The 14,344-nt window shown below is 39.1% G+C and overlaps 1 protein-coding gene across 1 annotated transcript; it reads left to right on the forward strand.

The window, feature by feature from the left end:
* The first annotated feature begins 932 nt into the window (after positions 1 to 932).
* On the forward strand, positions 933 to 11,322 carry SUPT4H1 (SPT4 homolog, DSIF elongation factor subunit). Its single transcript, XM_034421000.3, has 5 exons — positions 933 to 1,221; positions 3,661 to 3,767; positions 7,477 to 7,532; positions 9,313 to 9,366; positions 9,880 to 11,322. Exons 1-5 carry the CDS (start codon positions 1,153 to 1,155, stop codon positions 9,945 to 9,947), a joined length of 354 nt encoding a protein of 117 aa, XP_034276891.1. The 5' UTR covers positions 933 to 1,152; the 3' UTR covers positions 9,948 to 11,322.
* The last annotated feature ends 3,022 nt before the right edge of the window (positions 11,323 to 14,344 follow it).

Raw genomic sequence — 14,344 nt, forward strand, 5'->3', positions numbered from 1 at the left:
GGGAAGAGGGCATTGATTTATTCTCCATAGCATCTCAAGGTAGGACAAAAAGCAATGGGTGGAAGCTTGTCAGGAAGAGATCCAATCTAGAAATAAGGACAGTTCTGATAGTAAGAACTATTAAGCAATGGGACAGCTTGGCTCCTGGAGTCATGGTTGCTCCATCCCTGGAGGTTTTAAAGAAAAGACTTGAACAACCATTGTTCAAGATGGTAAGCCTTGGGGTAGGGCTTGGACTAGAATAGGAGTCTCCAACCTTGGCAACTTTAAGCCTGGCGGACTTCAACTCCCAGAATTCCCCAGCCAGCTTTGCTTTGCTGGCTGGGGAATTCTGGGAGTTGAATTCCACCAGGCTTAAAGTTGCCAAGGTTGGAGACTCCTGGATTAGAAGATTTTTCAAGGTCCTTTTTATCCCTATCATTCTCACTTTGGGAAGGCGGCTTCTCAGCAGGGCTTCTTGTGATTATTTTTTTTTACAGGATATACAGACTTAACCAGGGCAAAGTGATATTTGAGGTGTCTTGATAGCACCAATTGCCATCAAGTATTTTTCAAGATCGCATATTTTTAGGGGAAAAAATCAGGTTACCTAATACCAAAGTTAATTTCGAATCATTTAAGCGACATACAAAATAGAATTTAAAATATTTAGAACAGAATAGAGCTGGAAGGGACCTTGGAGGTTTTCTAGTCGAGCCCCCTGCTCAAGCAGGAGAACCTATTGTTCTATTGTAATTGTTTCAGAACAATTCAGTCCTTGTGTACGTTCGCCAGAGGCAAAAAAGAATTGGACTGTTTCGTACACAACTGTAAGGGGAGGTTCGATTTTGGCGCCAAGATCTTTTCCCTTCTCGAAACCTCGCGTGACTACAATCTGTAAAAACCATCGCTCGGTTTCTTAGAGGCGGAGCTTATGCGCCATTCAGGCGCTTGCGCACAAAAAAGCATCGACTAAGGCAACGCGCCATTGCTGAATGACGCCAGTTCCTCGTAGACAGTTTGTGCGCCTGCGCCTCTCAAGCGGTGCAACGAGAGGACTCCCAGAGCGGCACAGAGTATTATAAGACAGGAAAGCCTGTCGGCGAGGGAAGTGACGTGTGTTTGGCTGTCGGCTTTCTTCCCTTAGGTGTATGCTGCCGGTTGGTGGTGGTCATGGCGTTGGAAACGGTGCCTAAGGATCTGCGGCACTTGAGGGCTTGCTTGCTGTGCTCGTTGGTCAAGGTGTGCCTTCCGTTTAGCGAAGCGGAAATTCCTTTCTCTCTCTTTTTCTTTTTTAAAAAAAATCCTAGTTGGAATAGTACTGCGCCCAATATATTTCTAAGTTGGGTGTCGGGGATGGGTTTCCTAGCCCAGTTTGTCTCTATGGCAGGGGTGGGCAACTGTGGCCCTTTTACAACCTGTGGACTTCAACTCCCAGAATTCCTGAGCCAGCTTGGCTGGCTCAGGAGTTCTGGGAGTTGAAGTCCACAGGTTGTAAAAGGGCTACAGTTGCCCACCCCTGCTCTATGGTGTTGTCTCTTGAAATATCCGATTGTGAGAAGGAGGCTGTCCCTTGAGTGATATAGGCCAGGGGTCTCCAAGCTTGGCAACTTTAAGCCTGGAGGACTTCAACTCCCAGAATTCCCCAGCCAGCATAGTTGGCTGGGGAATTCTGGGAGTTGAAGTCCTCCAGGCTTAAAGTTGCCAAGCTTGGAGACCTCTGATATAGGCGGTGAAAATCATCCCACCCAACAGAACAGGCATTTCTTGTTCCCTTTCTCTCCGTTCCAGCAGTCGATTATGTGCCCTCAAGTGGTTTTTTTTGTCTTCTGGCAACCCCATGGCAGATTTTCTCCATGACGATCTGTCTCTAACCTGGTCATTAAACGGCGCACCCATCGCCACTGTAACTGAATCCCATCCACCTTGCTGTTGATCTTCCTCTTCTTCTTCTCTTGCCTTCTACCCTTCCCAGTATGGGCATATTTGGCAGCCTTCCCACACTTTAGACCTTTTTTTCTCACACAGGTTGACAAACAGAAGTTCCCCTCCTTTTTTCCCCCTTCCCTTTCTACCCTTCAATACTTTCTAAAATTATTTGCTTTTAGTTATTTGAGTTATTTGAATTTTAGTTCGTTTACCGTGAACACTGTTGAATGTGTTTAGCTTCGTAATTGCTTTTACCCAGTGCCGTTCTTCGTTATTTGCAAATATGTGTAATTGTGTTTTTACTGGTATGTGACATTTGGGATAATGTATGTAACAAAGATTGTAAGCTGAAATGATTTTAAAAAGCACCCTGAGTTCCCACCATAACAAGCCAGATTTATGTTTGGGAGTGTTCACAAAGCCTTCCTCTAATAAATGTTCTAATCTATAGCAATTATTTATGTAGAGAGTGTACTTTGCCCTTCTTCAGCCAATTTGAACATACATCTGAATAGATAAAGGTAACTCCCACCATGTTAAACTTTCCTTAGCAACAATGTAGAAATGGCTTGCTTATTGCCTCTTTATAGAAAAAAATCTGGGGTTTTCTGGTGGTCTCCCAGCCAAGTGTTAACCAGTTCAGCCTTTTTCAATTCAGCTAATGTTAATTAAGTGCTGCTATTTACTTGGATGACACATGTAAATCAAATTAATAAACTACATGTTAAAGAGTGGTAGAGATACTCGAAATACTACTATTCAGACATAATTTGCTTCTGAGGTTTCATAGAACCACCATGGTTAACTACCTTGTCAAACATCACTACCTCCATGGGCTGTTTTTATCCTTATAAGCTGTATTTACTCTTGTCCATCTCAAACTTCAGTGTATGGCTTAAGTCCCAGTATTAAATGTGAAAAAGAAAACATCTTCAATTTCTTTGTATCGTGTTTAATTTTAAAAGCCAATTTTAATATGTGCCCACTGTAACAGTAAATCTTTTCCCCCCTTTAATTTTTAAAAAGCCTTAAATTTTTGAAATTAGCACAAGCTTTGACTTCAAATTTTTTACTTATTTGCTGTACTAATTCACTAGTCATATTATTTTTAGTCTCTCCCAACAACTGTGGTTATTCAAAATGAAAATGGGAGAAAGTCGCTTACTAGTATCCGAAAGGAAAGTAAGAAAATGAATGCAATACCGTAACTGTATTGAAAAAATATTTGTAGCAACTTATTGTATTGTTGCCTTAGTTATAAAATGGGAAGGGAGTTGCAAAGGAAAAGCATGTTGAAGGGTTAAATAGAATAGAATAGATTTTTTTTTTAGTGGCCAAGTGTGATTGGACACACAAGCAATTTGTCTTGGTGCATATGCTCCCAGTGTACATAAAAGAAAAGATACATTCATCAAGAATCATTAGGTACAACACTTAATGATAGTCATGGGGTACAAATAAGCAATCAGGAAATAATATCAATATAAATCGTAAGGATACAAGCAACAAAATCTAAGGGAAAGTTAGGAAGTGTGCTTTCAATATAAATGTGAATAAATCTAATTACTTTTTTTTTTTGTGAAAAGCAATTTTTGCAATTAGTTGCAGCAAACATAGTTCCCATTATTGAGGTTAGAACTGTTTAAAAAAAGATATATTGGAACCTTAAGGGATGCTTCCAATTTAAATTTGCTTGTCATTTGGTAGCAGTACTTCTGATTTTTCTGTTATAACTTTTTTCTTCTTCACCAGACTATTGACCAGTTTGAGTTTGATGGTTGTGACAACTGTGACTCCTATCTCCAAATGAAGGGGAACCGTGAGATGGTTTATGACTGTACCAGTTCTTCTTTTGATGGGTAAGTGTCCTTGTATCAGTTCCTCACATAACTATCAGGGTTGTTTTCAGATAAGTCTTGAGGGTGAGATATCTGCCTGAAATCCAGCATTCTTTTGCTGTTGCTGGTTATAAATTATCATTTGATAAATTGGTGAGATAATAATCTTTAGCAGAACTTTTCCTTTTCAAAAAAAAATGCAACAAGCTTTTTAAAAGCTTGTTTACTGACCTTCCAGCCTGATGTTATAGTAATGTAAAAGATAAGTACTCAGAAAACCAAGTTTTTTCCATTTGCATGGTCTGGTCCACCCATTTCCTAGCTGTCAGCCACCTTAACAATATTTAAAGACTCTTGGCTGCTAAAAAGATATGCACATCTAATCTTTACTAGGCAAAATTAAATAGGGTATTGTTTAATTCTCCAGCAATGGAAGGTTACTAAAGGAATGATTATGTGCCAATAATATTCTGCAAGTTATCCATCTTGTCTCTGATTATATCTTTGCAAACATAATACCTCTTGAATTTTATTTGTATAGTTTTAAATTAGTTGTGACTTATGGTAAATACAGCAAATAGGAAATGCAGAATTGCTCTTCCCCCAAAGCTACATTTTGACTATAGTTTCTAGAAATCAAACTGAGATGCAAAATGAATACTCTTCTTTTATGAATGAATTTGCAGTTGTGCAGAGTCCGCAATGGGACAGATAACCTTTCACATTTAATGTTTTGTGTATTATTATAACAGGAAGTCTTCATTTAGCAACTGCCTTACAGTTAACAGTGGTGATGAAAAAGTAACTTTGCAACCATTCTCATCGTCTTTATGACCTTTGCAGGTCTGCAAAGGAAAGGAAAGCTGAAGTAAGATTATCAGCAAAGTTGTGGTTTCACTTAGCGACTACTTCATTTAACTACCAAGTTGTTGGTCCCAATTGTCAGTTGGTAAATGAACACTATCTATATTAGACACCTTCTTACTTGGAAAAAGTAAGAATTCAAAAAATGATACCACTGGCATTTTGTCACCAAATTTCAGCAGCATGATCTTATGTGAAGGAAGGGGGTTCAGAATTTAAAAAGAGTTGTGATGTCTGCAGTTTATAAGTTATCCACTCTTGGCCTACAGGAAAAGTGTGAATGGATTCATCAGAATTAAACAGGCAGTTATTTACATAGATTTTGAATTAGCATTATGGAGCATGATGTTACTAATAAGAAAGCAAATCCTTGATAAGATGTATACATTTTAATAAAGGTGTGGATCTCTTGAAAAAAAAATCTGTTTAAAACGTTGAGTGATCTTTACCAAAGATGTAGAAAAACTGCTAATTGGAAGAGAATATTGTAGGAAATAGCTTTCCTCCTGAATATAAGAAATAGATGACAAATTACATATGTTACATATACTACATATATATGTAATTACATATATAAACCTCCTGCTTACCCTTTTAGGAATAAACAATAGTTCATTTATCAAGTTGCTCTTGATTATACATAGTAATTTGTATAGTTTCCTTTTTTTCTTTGGGAATTGTATAAGACAACAATTTAAACAAAGAAACTTTGTTCCTAATTCTAATATAGTTTCCTTATCACTTATTTCCTTTCTGTTCTTTATTTTGGGCAACTTCTCTGCTATTGTAATTGCTTCTAGCTCATTCTGTTATATACTCTAAATATGGTTGTTGTTATGCCTATTAATATTTACTGATTTGGGGATCCAATAGTATAATTGGATATGTTGTATTGCTTTTGTTATTACTAACTTAAATGCTATATTTATTTATTTCATTAAAACCCACTGCAATCAATTTCTGGCACTTCACACAATAAACAAAAATAGTTTAAAATATTCATACTAGCAGTAAAATCGGCATAAAAATTTAAAAAATATATAGCAGTACAGTAAAATAACAAAAGAATAAAACCCTAAAACAATAAATCAGATGGCTCTTTTTGCAAAACAATAATTCCTGGAGACTGAGCCATTTACAGTCATAATTTGAGTAAGCATCAGTCAAGATAAGTATAAACAGTCAATTCAATGCCCTCCCATTTCTTTTTCTTCCATTCAATTGTGTCTGAGTCTTCCTGGATAAGTCCTTGCAGTTTTCTTGCCAAGGTATGCAGAAATAGTTTGCCATCGCCATTTTTCTAGGGCTAAGACAAAGTGACTAACCCAAGGCCACCCAGCTGGCTTTATGCTTAGAGTGGGACTAGAACTCTCTGTCTCCTGTTTCTGGCCTCATGCCTTAATAACTACGAGTGGTACCTCGGCACTCATTGTTAATTGGTTCCTCAAGGCACGACAAGTACTAAAAATGATGAGTGCCAAACAAACCATGTGACTTACCACATGAACCTTTGTTTCGGCTGGGAAGGACTTCCTGCCTGTCTCTTCCTATGCTGACTTCCTGTCCATTCTCTATGACCATCCCCCTTTTCCTATTGCAGCATGTCTAGTACTAACCAATGAGTACTGGGACAATATTTTCACGTCAAAATGCACCAAGTACCAAATCTGACAAGCTTTGAAGCAGTCGAGTACTGAGGTACTACTGTAAACCAACTACCATTTTATTCATCCTCATATAGCTTTTGGAAGAGCATATTTTGTAGTTCTCCAAAAATTCAGGAAAGAGAGTGTGGTCTGGATATCCAGGTGTAAAGGAGAGTTTCCAAATAATTGATTTTGTCCAGAATCTTTTGTAGCTGCTTCCCTAATACCTCTTTATAATTTTTACTGGGAAGAGAAAATAGGAAACTGCACCTCCACTTCTTTTAAAGCAGGGGTCCCCAAACTTGGCAGTTTTAAGACTTGTGGACTTCAGCTCCCAGAATTCTCCAGGCAGCTGGAGAATTCTGGGAGTTGAAGTCCACAAGTCTTAAAACTGCCAAGTTTGAAGACCTCTGTTTTAAAGCATGTAGTAATACAGAGAACCATTGATTTTTCTCATGGAGCCAGAAGTCATGCCCTGTCTAACTATGTGTGGACTCCAAGAGGACAGAGAGGTGGCAGAGTTCAGACTGCTGCAGAAGACTCAACCATCACTCCATAAAATCAAAAGAATCCCAGATCACAGCAGAAAACATTACTTTGCTTATTACAGTGGACAGCAGATACAAGAGATGTTGTTTGCCATGAAACCTGGGCATTTGGATGGCTAATTCATCCTGCATCCCTGCAGGTGTTCAGTTGCACCCATTTTTCTCTAAAAGGCTCCCAGATAATTTTTTACATGTCTGCCATACAGGAATTTGCAGGCACAATAAGTACAGAGAATAATTGTCACTTCAATAGTCTTATTGTAAAGTCAGTTTTGAACTCTTACCCCAATACACAGTTGTGTCTACTTTGGGAGTTTTCCTTCCAGTAGTTCCTCAGTTAACTAAGGAGTATCTTGGGATTGGCAATTGGTCAGATGTCCTGATCCAGCATCCAGGATCTTCTGCTTACTCTTGTTTCATTTCTCCTATCACCCTGTCACTTCCATTCACTCTTCCAGTCCTCCATTCTAGTTCTTATAGTGCCTCAGATTCCATCTTTGGTTGTCCATCCTTCATTTTTATTTTGTAAATTTTGAACTGACTTCATATTTCCCAGAGGGGTTGAAATCTTATTGCTGCTGTTTTGGCTAAGCAAATCTCTTCCTTTTTTGGGTGTGTATATGTATGTGTGTGACTTTTTTCAATTTTCTGACTTTCCTTGTCTTCTTGCAGCATTATTGCAATGATGAGTCCTGAGGACAGTTGGGTCTCCAAATGGCAACGGATCAGTGAGTTTCCATCTACCTTATATTTAATTATATAATTAAGATGTATTAGACAGATGACTGCATTCAAGTTTGAGAAAGATTGAGGAATAAATTAAAGACAAATAGTAGATTGCTGAAAGGGAAATTTCTGTCTACAGGAACAAGTAGGTCACATTACTGATGTTTTTCAGTATTAGAAGCTTTCTGCAAGAGGGGTTCCTCCCATGCTGACAGCAGAGATGAAAACTTCAGGAGCTGAAATTTGCTAGCAATTTGGTGTTGTAAGAATTTCTTCACAACAATGTAACAATTAACAAAACATCATTATGGTCCAGGAGTGAAACATCGGCCCATGGAATATGCTTCACCTGTGAGAAAAAATTTCAAAACCCAGGGACATTCTTAGTTACATTTTTTGAAGGGACACTGCTAGTATTATTCAAAATGATTTCTTTGAATTTGGCACTATGAGCTCAAAAGCATGACATTTAAAAGGGTTAATTGAACATTTGAAGCTTAACTGTCCATTGGGAAATATAGTGATGAAATTATTTGAAAAAAAAGATAGTAGACACATTATTTGCATGTGTATTTGTTGATAGTTATTATTTTCAGTCTCTTGGAATTGTATTTACAATTTTTTACTACAATTTACAATCCTGAAATATTTTAAAGATAAACATTAAATCTGTGGTGTAACATTCTTCAGTTGTGAACTTTTTAATGGTCTTACTTAACACTTAACTTTGTACAAGGAATGTAATTTAATGACATGCTCACAACAGCAAGAATAAATATTGCTCAATACTTGAAGAAAAATATAATTCCGATAATAGCTAATTGGGAACTTAAACTTGGACAATATACAACAGTGGCAAAATTAACACTATGTATACACAATAGATGTTTAACCAAATTTGAGCAAAAATGGTTTCCACACATATCATGCAGCATGGCAAATATAAGCATTTGTAATCTGACTTTTAAGAATGCCAAATGTTTATAAATATGGTAAATTAGCAGATGCACAAAAAGGGGCAAGTTAGAAATTGAATAGTCTCTTTTTTAACATTCTGGCTTGCTTTGCTTTTTTCCTTATCAACCTGCACAAAAACATTAGATAACAACACAGTGGTAACCTTAATGCTAACTAAACAGTTTAAGACCAAAATTTGTACTGTTTTACTGTTCAGCAAATGCTTTGAACATTGTGAAGCAGTTTTTAATTGTTAATAATCAATTCTGGATGTAATAGGCAAATAGTTTTATGTTCATTAATATTGATATTTCAGTTTGTAATCAGTATTGGTATATTATTTCTTTTTTTATCCTCAGTTGTCTACATTTATGTAAACATTAGAGCGTTAATTATCTTCAGTCAGTACTGTGCTGAACAAGTATCAAAATAATACAATGCATTTTACAACAACACAAAACATATTTTAAAAAGCTTTCTGACAACTGATTAAAGTAACTTAGATGGAGAAAATAAGCACATGACATGGATACCCTTCCTGAAAGTTATATTATTTAAGCCATATTATTAAGCAGAAGACCCTGAGTTCAGATCCTGCTGTAACCATGAAAGCCAGCTGGATGACTTTGGGCCAGTCACTCTCTCATAACCCAACCTACTTCCCAGGGTTGTTGTGGGGAAAATAGGAGGAGGAAGGTGTGTTGGATATATTTGCTGCCTTGAATTATTTGAAAAATAATAAAGGAGGGATACAAACAAATAAAAGCATTATTTTGCACTGCAATCCTCAGCAGTCATAATTCACATTTGTTCCTGCTTTCTTAGGTAATTTCAAGCCAGGTGTCTATGCTGTGTCAGTGACTGGCCGTCTGCCCCAAGGTAATCCACAGGAGCGATCCCCAACCTTTACGGCTTGGTGGCCTGGGGGTGGGGCGGCGGTGGAGAGAGGGGAACTGGGCTGTGCAACCGGTAGGCCAGCGTGTGTGCGTGAGTACATGCTGGCCCACCACTCACACAAGTTGAGCCTCGCACGAGTATGTGCCAACCCACTACTTGTGCAAACCAAGCAGCGTGGGTGCGTGCCAGCCTACTGCCACGGCCCAGGGGTTGGGGACCCCTGATCTACATGAACCTCTTCAGGAGGACTGGGATTTGGACTGGAACTTTTCTCCTTTCTAAAAATCCAACAATTGGAATAGAAATTTGTGCCCTGTTTGCTGCTGAGCCAAGGACACTGCGAGGGCTGCAGCTTCAAAGACCAATCATGGCTCTCCTTTTTTTAGCATCATTGTAACTTTGAATGGTCACTGAGCAAGTGGGTGGTAAGCAAGGATTAGCTGTACTTTATCCAAGTCCATTAAATTAATGGATATTTTTTTGTTGTTGTTGCAGGCATTGTACGGGAGTTGAAGAGCCGTGGAGTGGTCTACAAATCTCGGGATACAGCCATAAAGACCTAAGAATACCTTGTTTCTCAAATATGTCTTTCCAGCTTCCTTTTTTTGTAAATGCTGCCATATGGACTATTCTAAAGATATGGAGGATGATCTCTACATGGATCGGGTTTTTATTAAGGACTTTTAATGGGCTGCCTACTAGTGGTTCCATTTTTCTGGCTTTGAGGTCGATATGAAGGGGGGGTTTCTTGAAAGACTTAAGGACAGAGGTACCAGTAATTCCCAAGTGTTTCTGATTTCTCTTAGCTGTTTTTAATAAATTTGGTCATAGCATCAGAAATCTGCGCTCTGGCTTTTGCTGTTACAATTTTTTGTCTTCCTGTAATAGATGAGGTTTTTCTAGCCTGCCTGGTCTCAATTTGTAGGATTTTCTCTGAGAGGAGTATTACATATTCCATGAAAGACAGAAATAAGATTTTCTCTATCTTTCATGAAATATGTAATATTATTTTGGATTCAAGACTTCCATGTTAGTTAAATCTTTAAACAATCTTTTCCTCACTTGGCCGTATTTTTGCATAAGGGAGCTTTTTGCACAAGGACATTTCTGAATCAACTCATTTTTTTTAATATGCACTGAACTGTAAATTAATCAAATGGCTTGGGTTCAGTCAACATACTAAGACATTAAAAGATTGGTCTATCCATACCCTGTAAGAGCAACTAAGAGTGTAATAGACCTGTGTAAACACAGCAAAAATTGGTCAGATTCAGGATCAGCCCCCAATTCACTGGGATCTTGGCATACCAAACCTCTTTCCCCTTCAATTATTGCTGGGACAATTATGTCAGGAGAGCTGCTGATGGGGATCATCTGTCCATATGATGATCCTGGTTAGGGTTATATGTGCATCTTTCCCTACTCCTAGCATCCCACTGTGTATCATCAATTTTCGGTTGCTCTGAGCAGCACAGGACACCAGTAGTTTCAGCAGGGGACCAGCAGAGATCAAATTGCAGGTTGTCTGCTGCCATTTGTGTGGCATGAATGATGATCATTTGCAGGGGACGTCATGGGGACAGGAGGAGGAAGAAGTATTAGGTATGTTCACCACCTTGTATTACTTATAAAACCTAGTAAATAAATTGATGGATAATACAAGAAGGTAATATTTTCCATGATGGGCCACTGCACTAGGGGTGAGGGTTATGGGTTACAGGTTGCTTGCCTATGTCTTAAAACATGGGTGTAAAATGGTCGTGTTGGTGCTACACACAGTCTCTGAAAGCTGTAAGTATGACTCCAGAGTCCTACGTTGCTATTGAACTGTCATGTTTGGTGTGAAAGAAGGAAAGAAGTAAATACATTGGGAACAATAATATTAATGGCAATGTAATTTGCATTACATGAAATTAAAAATATTTTTTTTGCCCTTCATTTCAGTGTCTTTATCTCATTTGTTCTTTGAAATATGCTCACTGGCACATCATTCAACAGCCAGACATGTTTTTTTTATAAATGTATAGTGATAACTTTCCACAGTCAATAAAATATAAGATTAACAGTTGGAAGGGATCTTATAGATCATCTAGTCCAACCCCCTGGCCAAGCTGGAGACCCTACACTAGTGATGGCGGACCTTTTCGGCATCGAGTGCCCAAACCGGAATGCGCATGCGTGTGCATGCACTGGAGCACCAGAAACCCGAAGACCAGCTGGCCGGCGAGTGTGTGCCTGTTTTTTGGATGTTTCAGGCTGTTCTTTGGGCCTTTTTCAGGCCATTTTTTGGCCGTTTTCAGCCTGAAATATGGCCCCCAAAACAGCCTGAAAATGGCCCCAAAACAGCTCGGAAAACAGTCTGTTTCTTGGCCATTTTTTGGACCATTTTCAGGCTGTTTTCTGGCACTCCAGCGCCCGCGAAGACCAGCTGGCTGGTGTGCATGTGCGCACCGGAAACCAGAAAAGCAGCTGGTGATGCCGCAGGTTCGCCATCATGGCCCTACACCATTTCTGACACATGGCAGTCCAGTCTCTTCTTGAAAGCTTCCAGTGATGAAGTTGCCTGGCATATACTAATGAAATATTTTTAATTGCTTTTTTTCTTATCCCCCTCCAAATATGTGGAATATCCAACTAAAATATTATTTTATATTAGATCAGAATCACTGCTCACTGGAAACAATTACGAAGCAAAAGTTTAGCTACCTTGACACGAAGGCACAAATCACTGCAGAAAACTCCAGTGGTTTGAAAAACTGAAGACGGTTGACAGGAGACAAGATAGCTAATACCATCATTGGTGGAGACAAACAAGCATGAGTTTAAAGCCTCAGGAAGTAGCTGTCGGCAATCTGGAAAAATTGTGTCATGAAGAAGCCACTGAACAACAGCAAGAGGATATGAGCGACAAAGCCTCAAAGCCACAAGTCTTTCTCTTCTACATTTATACGTTCACACCCACCATCCTAATTCTTTTGGGAATCAGCAACTTTATAAAGCACAGAGACAGAGTAAGAACAGTAACCCCCAAAATTGAAGGTCTGAGATAAGTTTGGTCTTGTGATTAAGGCACCAGGCTAGAAAGTGGGAGACTGAGTTCAAGTCCCGCTTTAGCCATGACAGCCATCTGGGTGACTCTGAACCCAACCTACCTCACAAGGTTATTGTGAGGGAAAAGAGGAGGAGGAAGGCAGGCTGGATATGTTTGTCACCCTGTAAAAAGGACAAAAATGAGATTCAAAACAAATTAAGAACAATTACTGTCTCCCTATTTTTCTATCTGCAAATCCTCGCCTTCACCATTTCCATACACTATTTTTTTTCCTCTAAACATCTTTTTGATGATCTTGCCACCTCCATCCAGCCACTTCTTCCATCTTCTTTGCTTCCATTTTTCTTTCCGTTTTCATTATATGATCCAACCACTTTAACGTACAGTAGCCTTTCATAGTTGTTTGTTGGTCCCTTTCGGTTTCAATCCATATTTATTTCTATCCTGCCTTTATTAGGAGCCTGAGTGGCGCAGCAGACTAATGCTGTTAAAGGTAGTATTTAGCTTCCAGCTGCCTGCAATTACTGCAAGTTCAATTCTCACCAGGCTCAAGGTTGACTCAGCCTTCCATCCTTTCTAAGGTAGGTAAAATGAGGACCCAGATTGTGAGGGCAATAAGCTGACTTTGTATAAAATATACAAAAGCATGAAGGCTATTGCTTAACGCATTGTAAGCCGCCCTGAGTCTCCAGAGAAGGGCGGCATATAAATCAAAATAAATAAATAAATAAATAAAAATTATTTTTAGAAATAAGGTGGCAAATATTCAAACACCCTGCCTTCTTTTGGTGTTCATATTTTCACATGGTATATGGAGGCCCTGTCAAGTAATAGGCATAATCTCTGCATTTCGAATATAGAAAGATGATCAATGTTTAGGGACAGTGGAATAAGATGCGTGAATAGTAGCAATTCATGGCAACAGAGATGGAAAATTATGGGACTCAAAAGATTGGTGGTCCTCTTTAAGTTTTTTTTTTTCTGCCACTTGGAGGCAGTACCAGACTGCCTTTTTTTTTTTAGCATAGCTTGCTAACTGCATGTCTCCAAGAGACTGCTCCAGTCTTCTGTACAGTAAATCAATGAGATATACTGATGGTTTCTGCAACTTGCGCTAATTTCTAAAAGTGATGAATGACTGACCATCTAGATCAGTGTTTCTCAACCTTGGTAGCTTGAAGATGAAGCCATCTTCAAGCTTCAAGGTTGAAAAACACTGATCTAGATGATATCTGTGTTGGAGATCACTAAGACAGCCACTTTTTCAGAATCTAAGAGAAAGCCTTGGCAAAGACCATATGTAATATGGCCCATAGAGTGTGTGTGTGTGTGTGTGTGTGTTGCCCTGCACATACGCACACACACACACATACTATGGGACATATTACTGTTTATTGGGGAGGGAGGGACTCCAGTGTACAGGGCAATATTGCAACATTGCATCAGAAAAGCATCATTTGTTTTACTGGGCCTTTGATTATTTGGAGGATAAAGGTAAAGGCAAAGGTTCCCCTCGCACATATGTGCTAGTCATTCCCGACTCTAGGGGGCGGTGCTCATCTCCGTTTCAAAGCGGAAGAGCCAGCACTGCCCGAAAATGTCTCCGTGGTCATGTGGCAGGCATGGCTAAACGCCAAAGCCGCACGGAACGCTGTTACCTTCCCACCAAAGGTGGTCCCTATTTTTCTACTTGCATTTTTTATGTGCTTTCGAACTGCTAGGTTGGCAGAAGCTGGGACAGGTAACGGGAGCTCACTCTGTTACGCGGCACTAGGGATTTGAACTGCTGAACTGTCAACCTTTCGATCGACAAGCTCAGCGTCTTAGCTACTGAGCCACCGCATCCCTTATGGGGATATATATTTGGGGGGATAGGGGATTGGAAAGGAGATCTTTTCTGTCCGTTAG

The sequence above is a fragment of the Pantherophis guttatus genome, chromosome 1 (assembly GCF_059756535.1).
Source record: "Pantherophis guttatus breed Tessera chromosome 1, ASM5975653v1, whole genome shotgun sequence".
Classification (NCBI taxonomy): domain Eukaryota; kingdom Metazoa; phylum Chordata; class Lepidosauria; order Squamata; family Colubridae; genus Pantherophis; species Pantherophis guttatus.

Coding starts and splice junctions, on each gene's coding strand:
- SUPT4H1 (XM_034421000.3), top strand. CDS start 1,153: ATGGCGTTGGAAACGGTGCCTAAGGATCTGCGGCACTTGAGGGCTTGC. Junction 1,222..3,660: donor TGCTGTGCTCGTTGGTCAAG/GTGTGCCTTCCG, acceptor CTTCTTCACCAG/ACTATTGACCAGTTTGAGTT. Junction 7,533..9,312: donor CTCCAAATGGCAACGGATCA/GTGAGTTTCCAT, acceptor CTGCTTTCTTAG/GTAATTTCAAGCCAGGTGTC.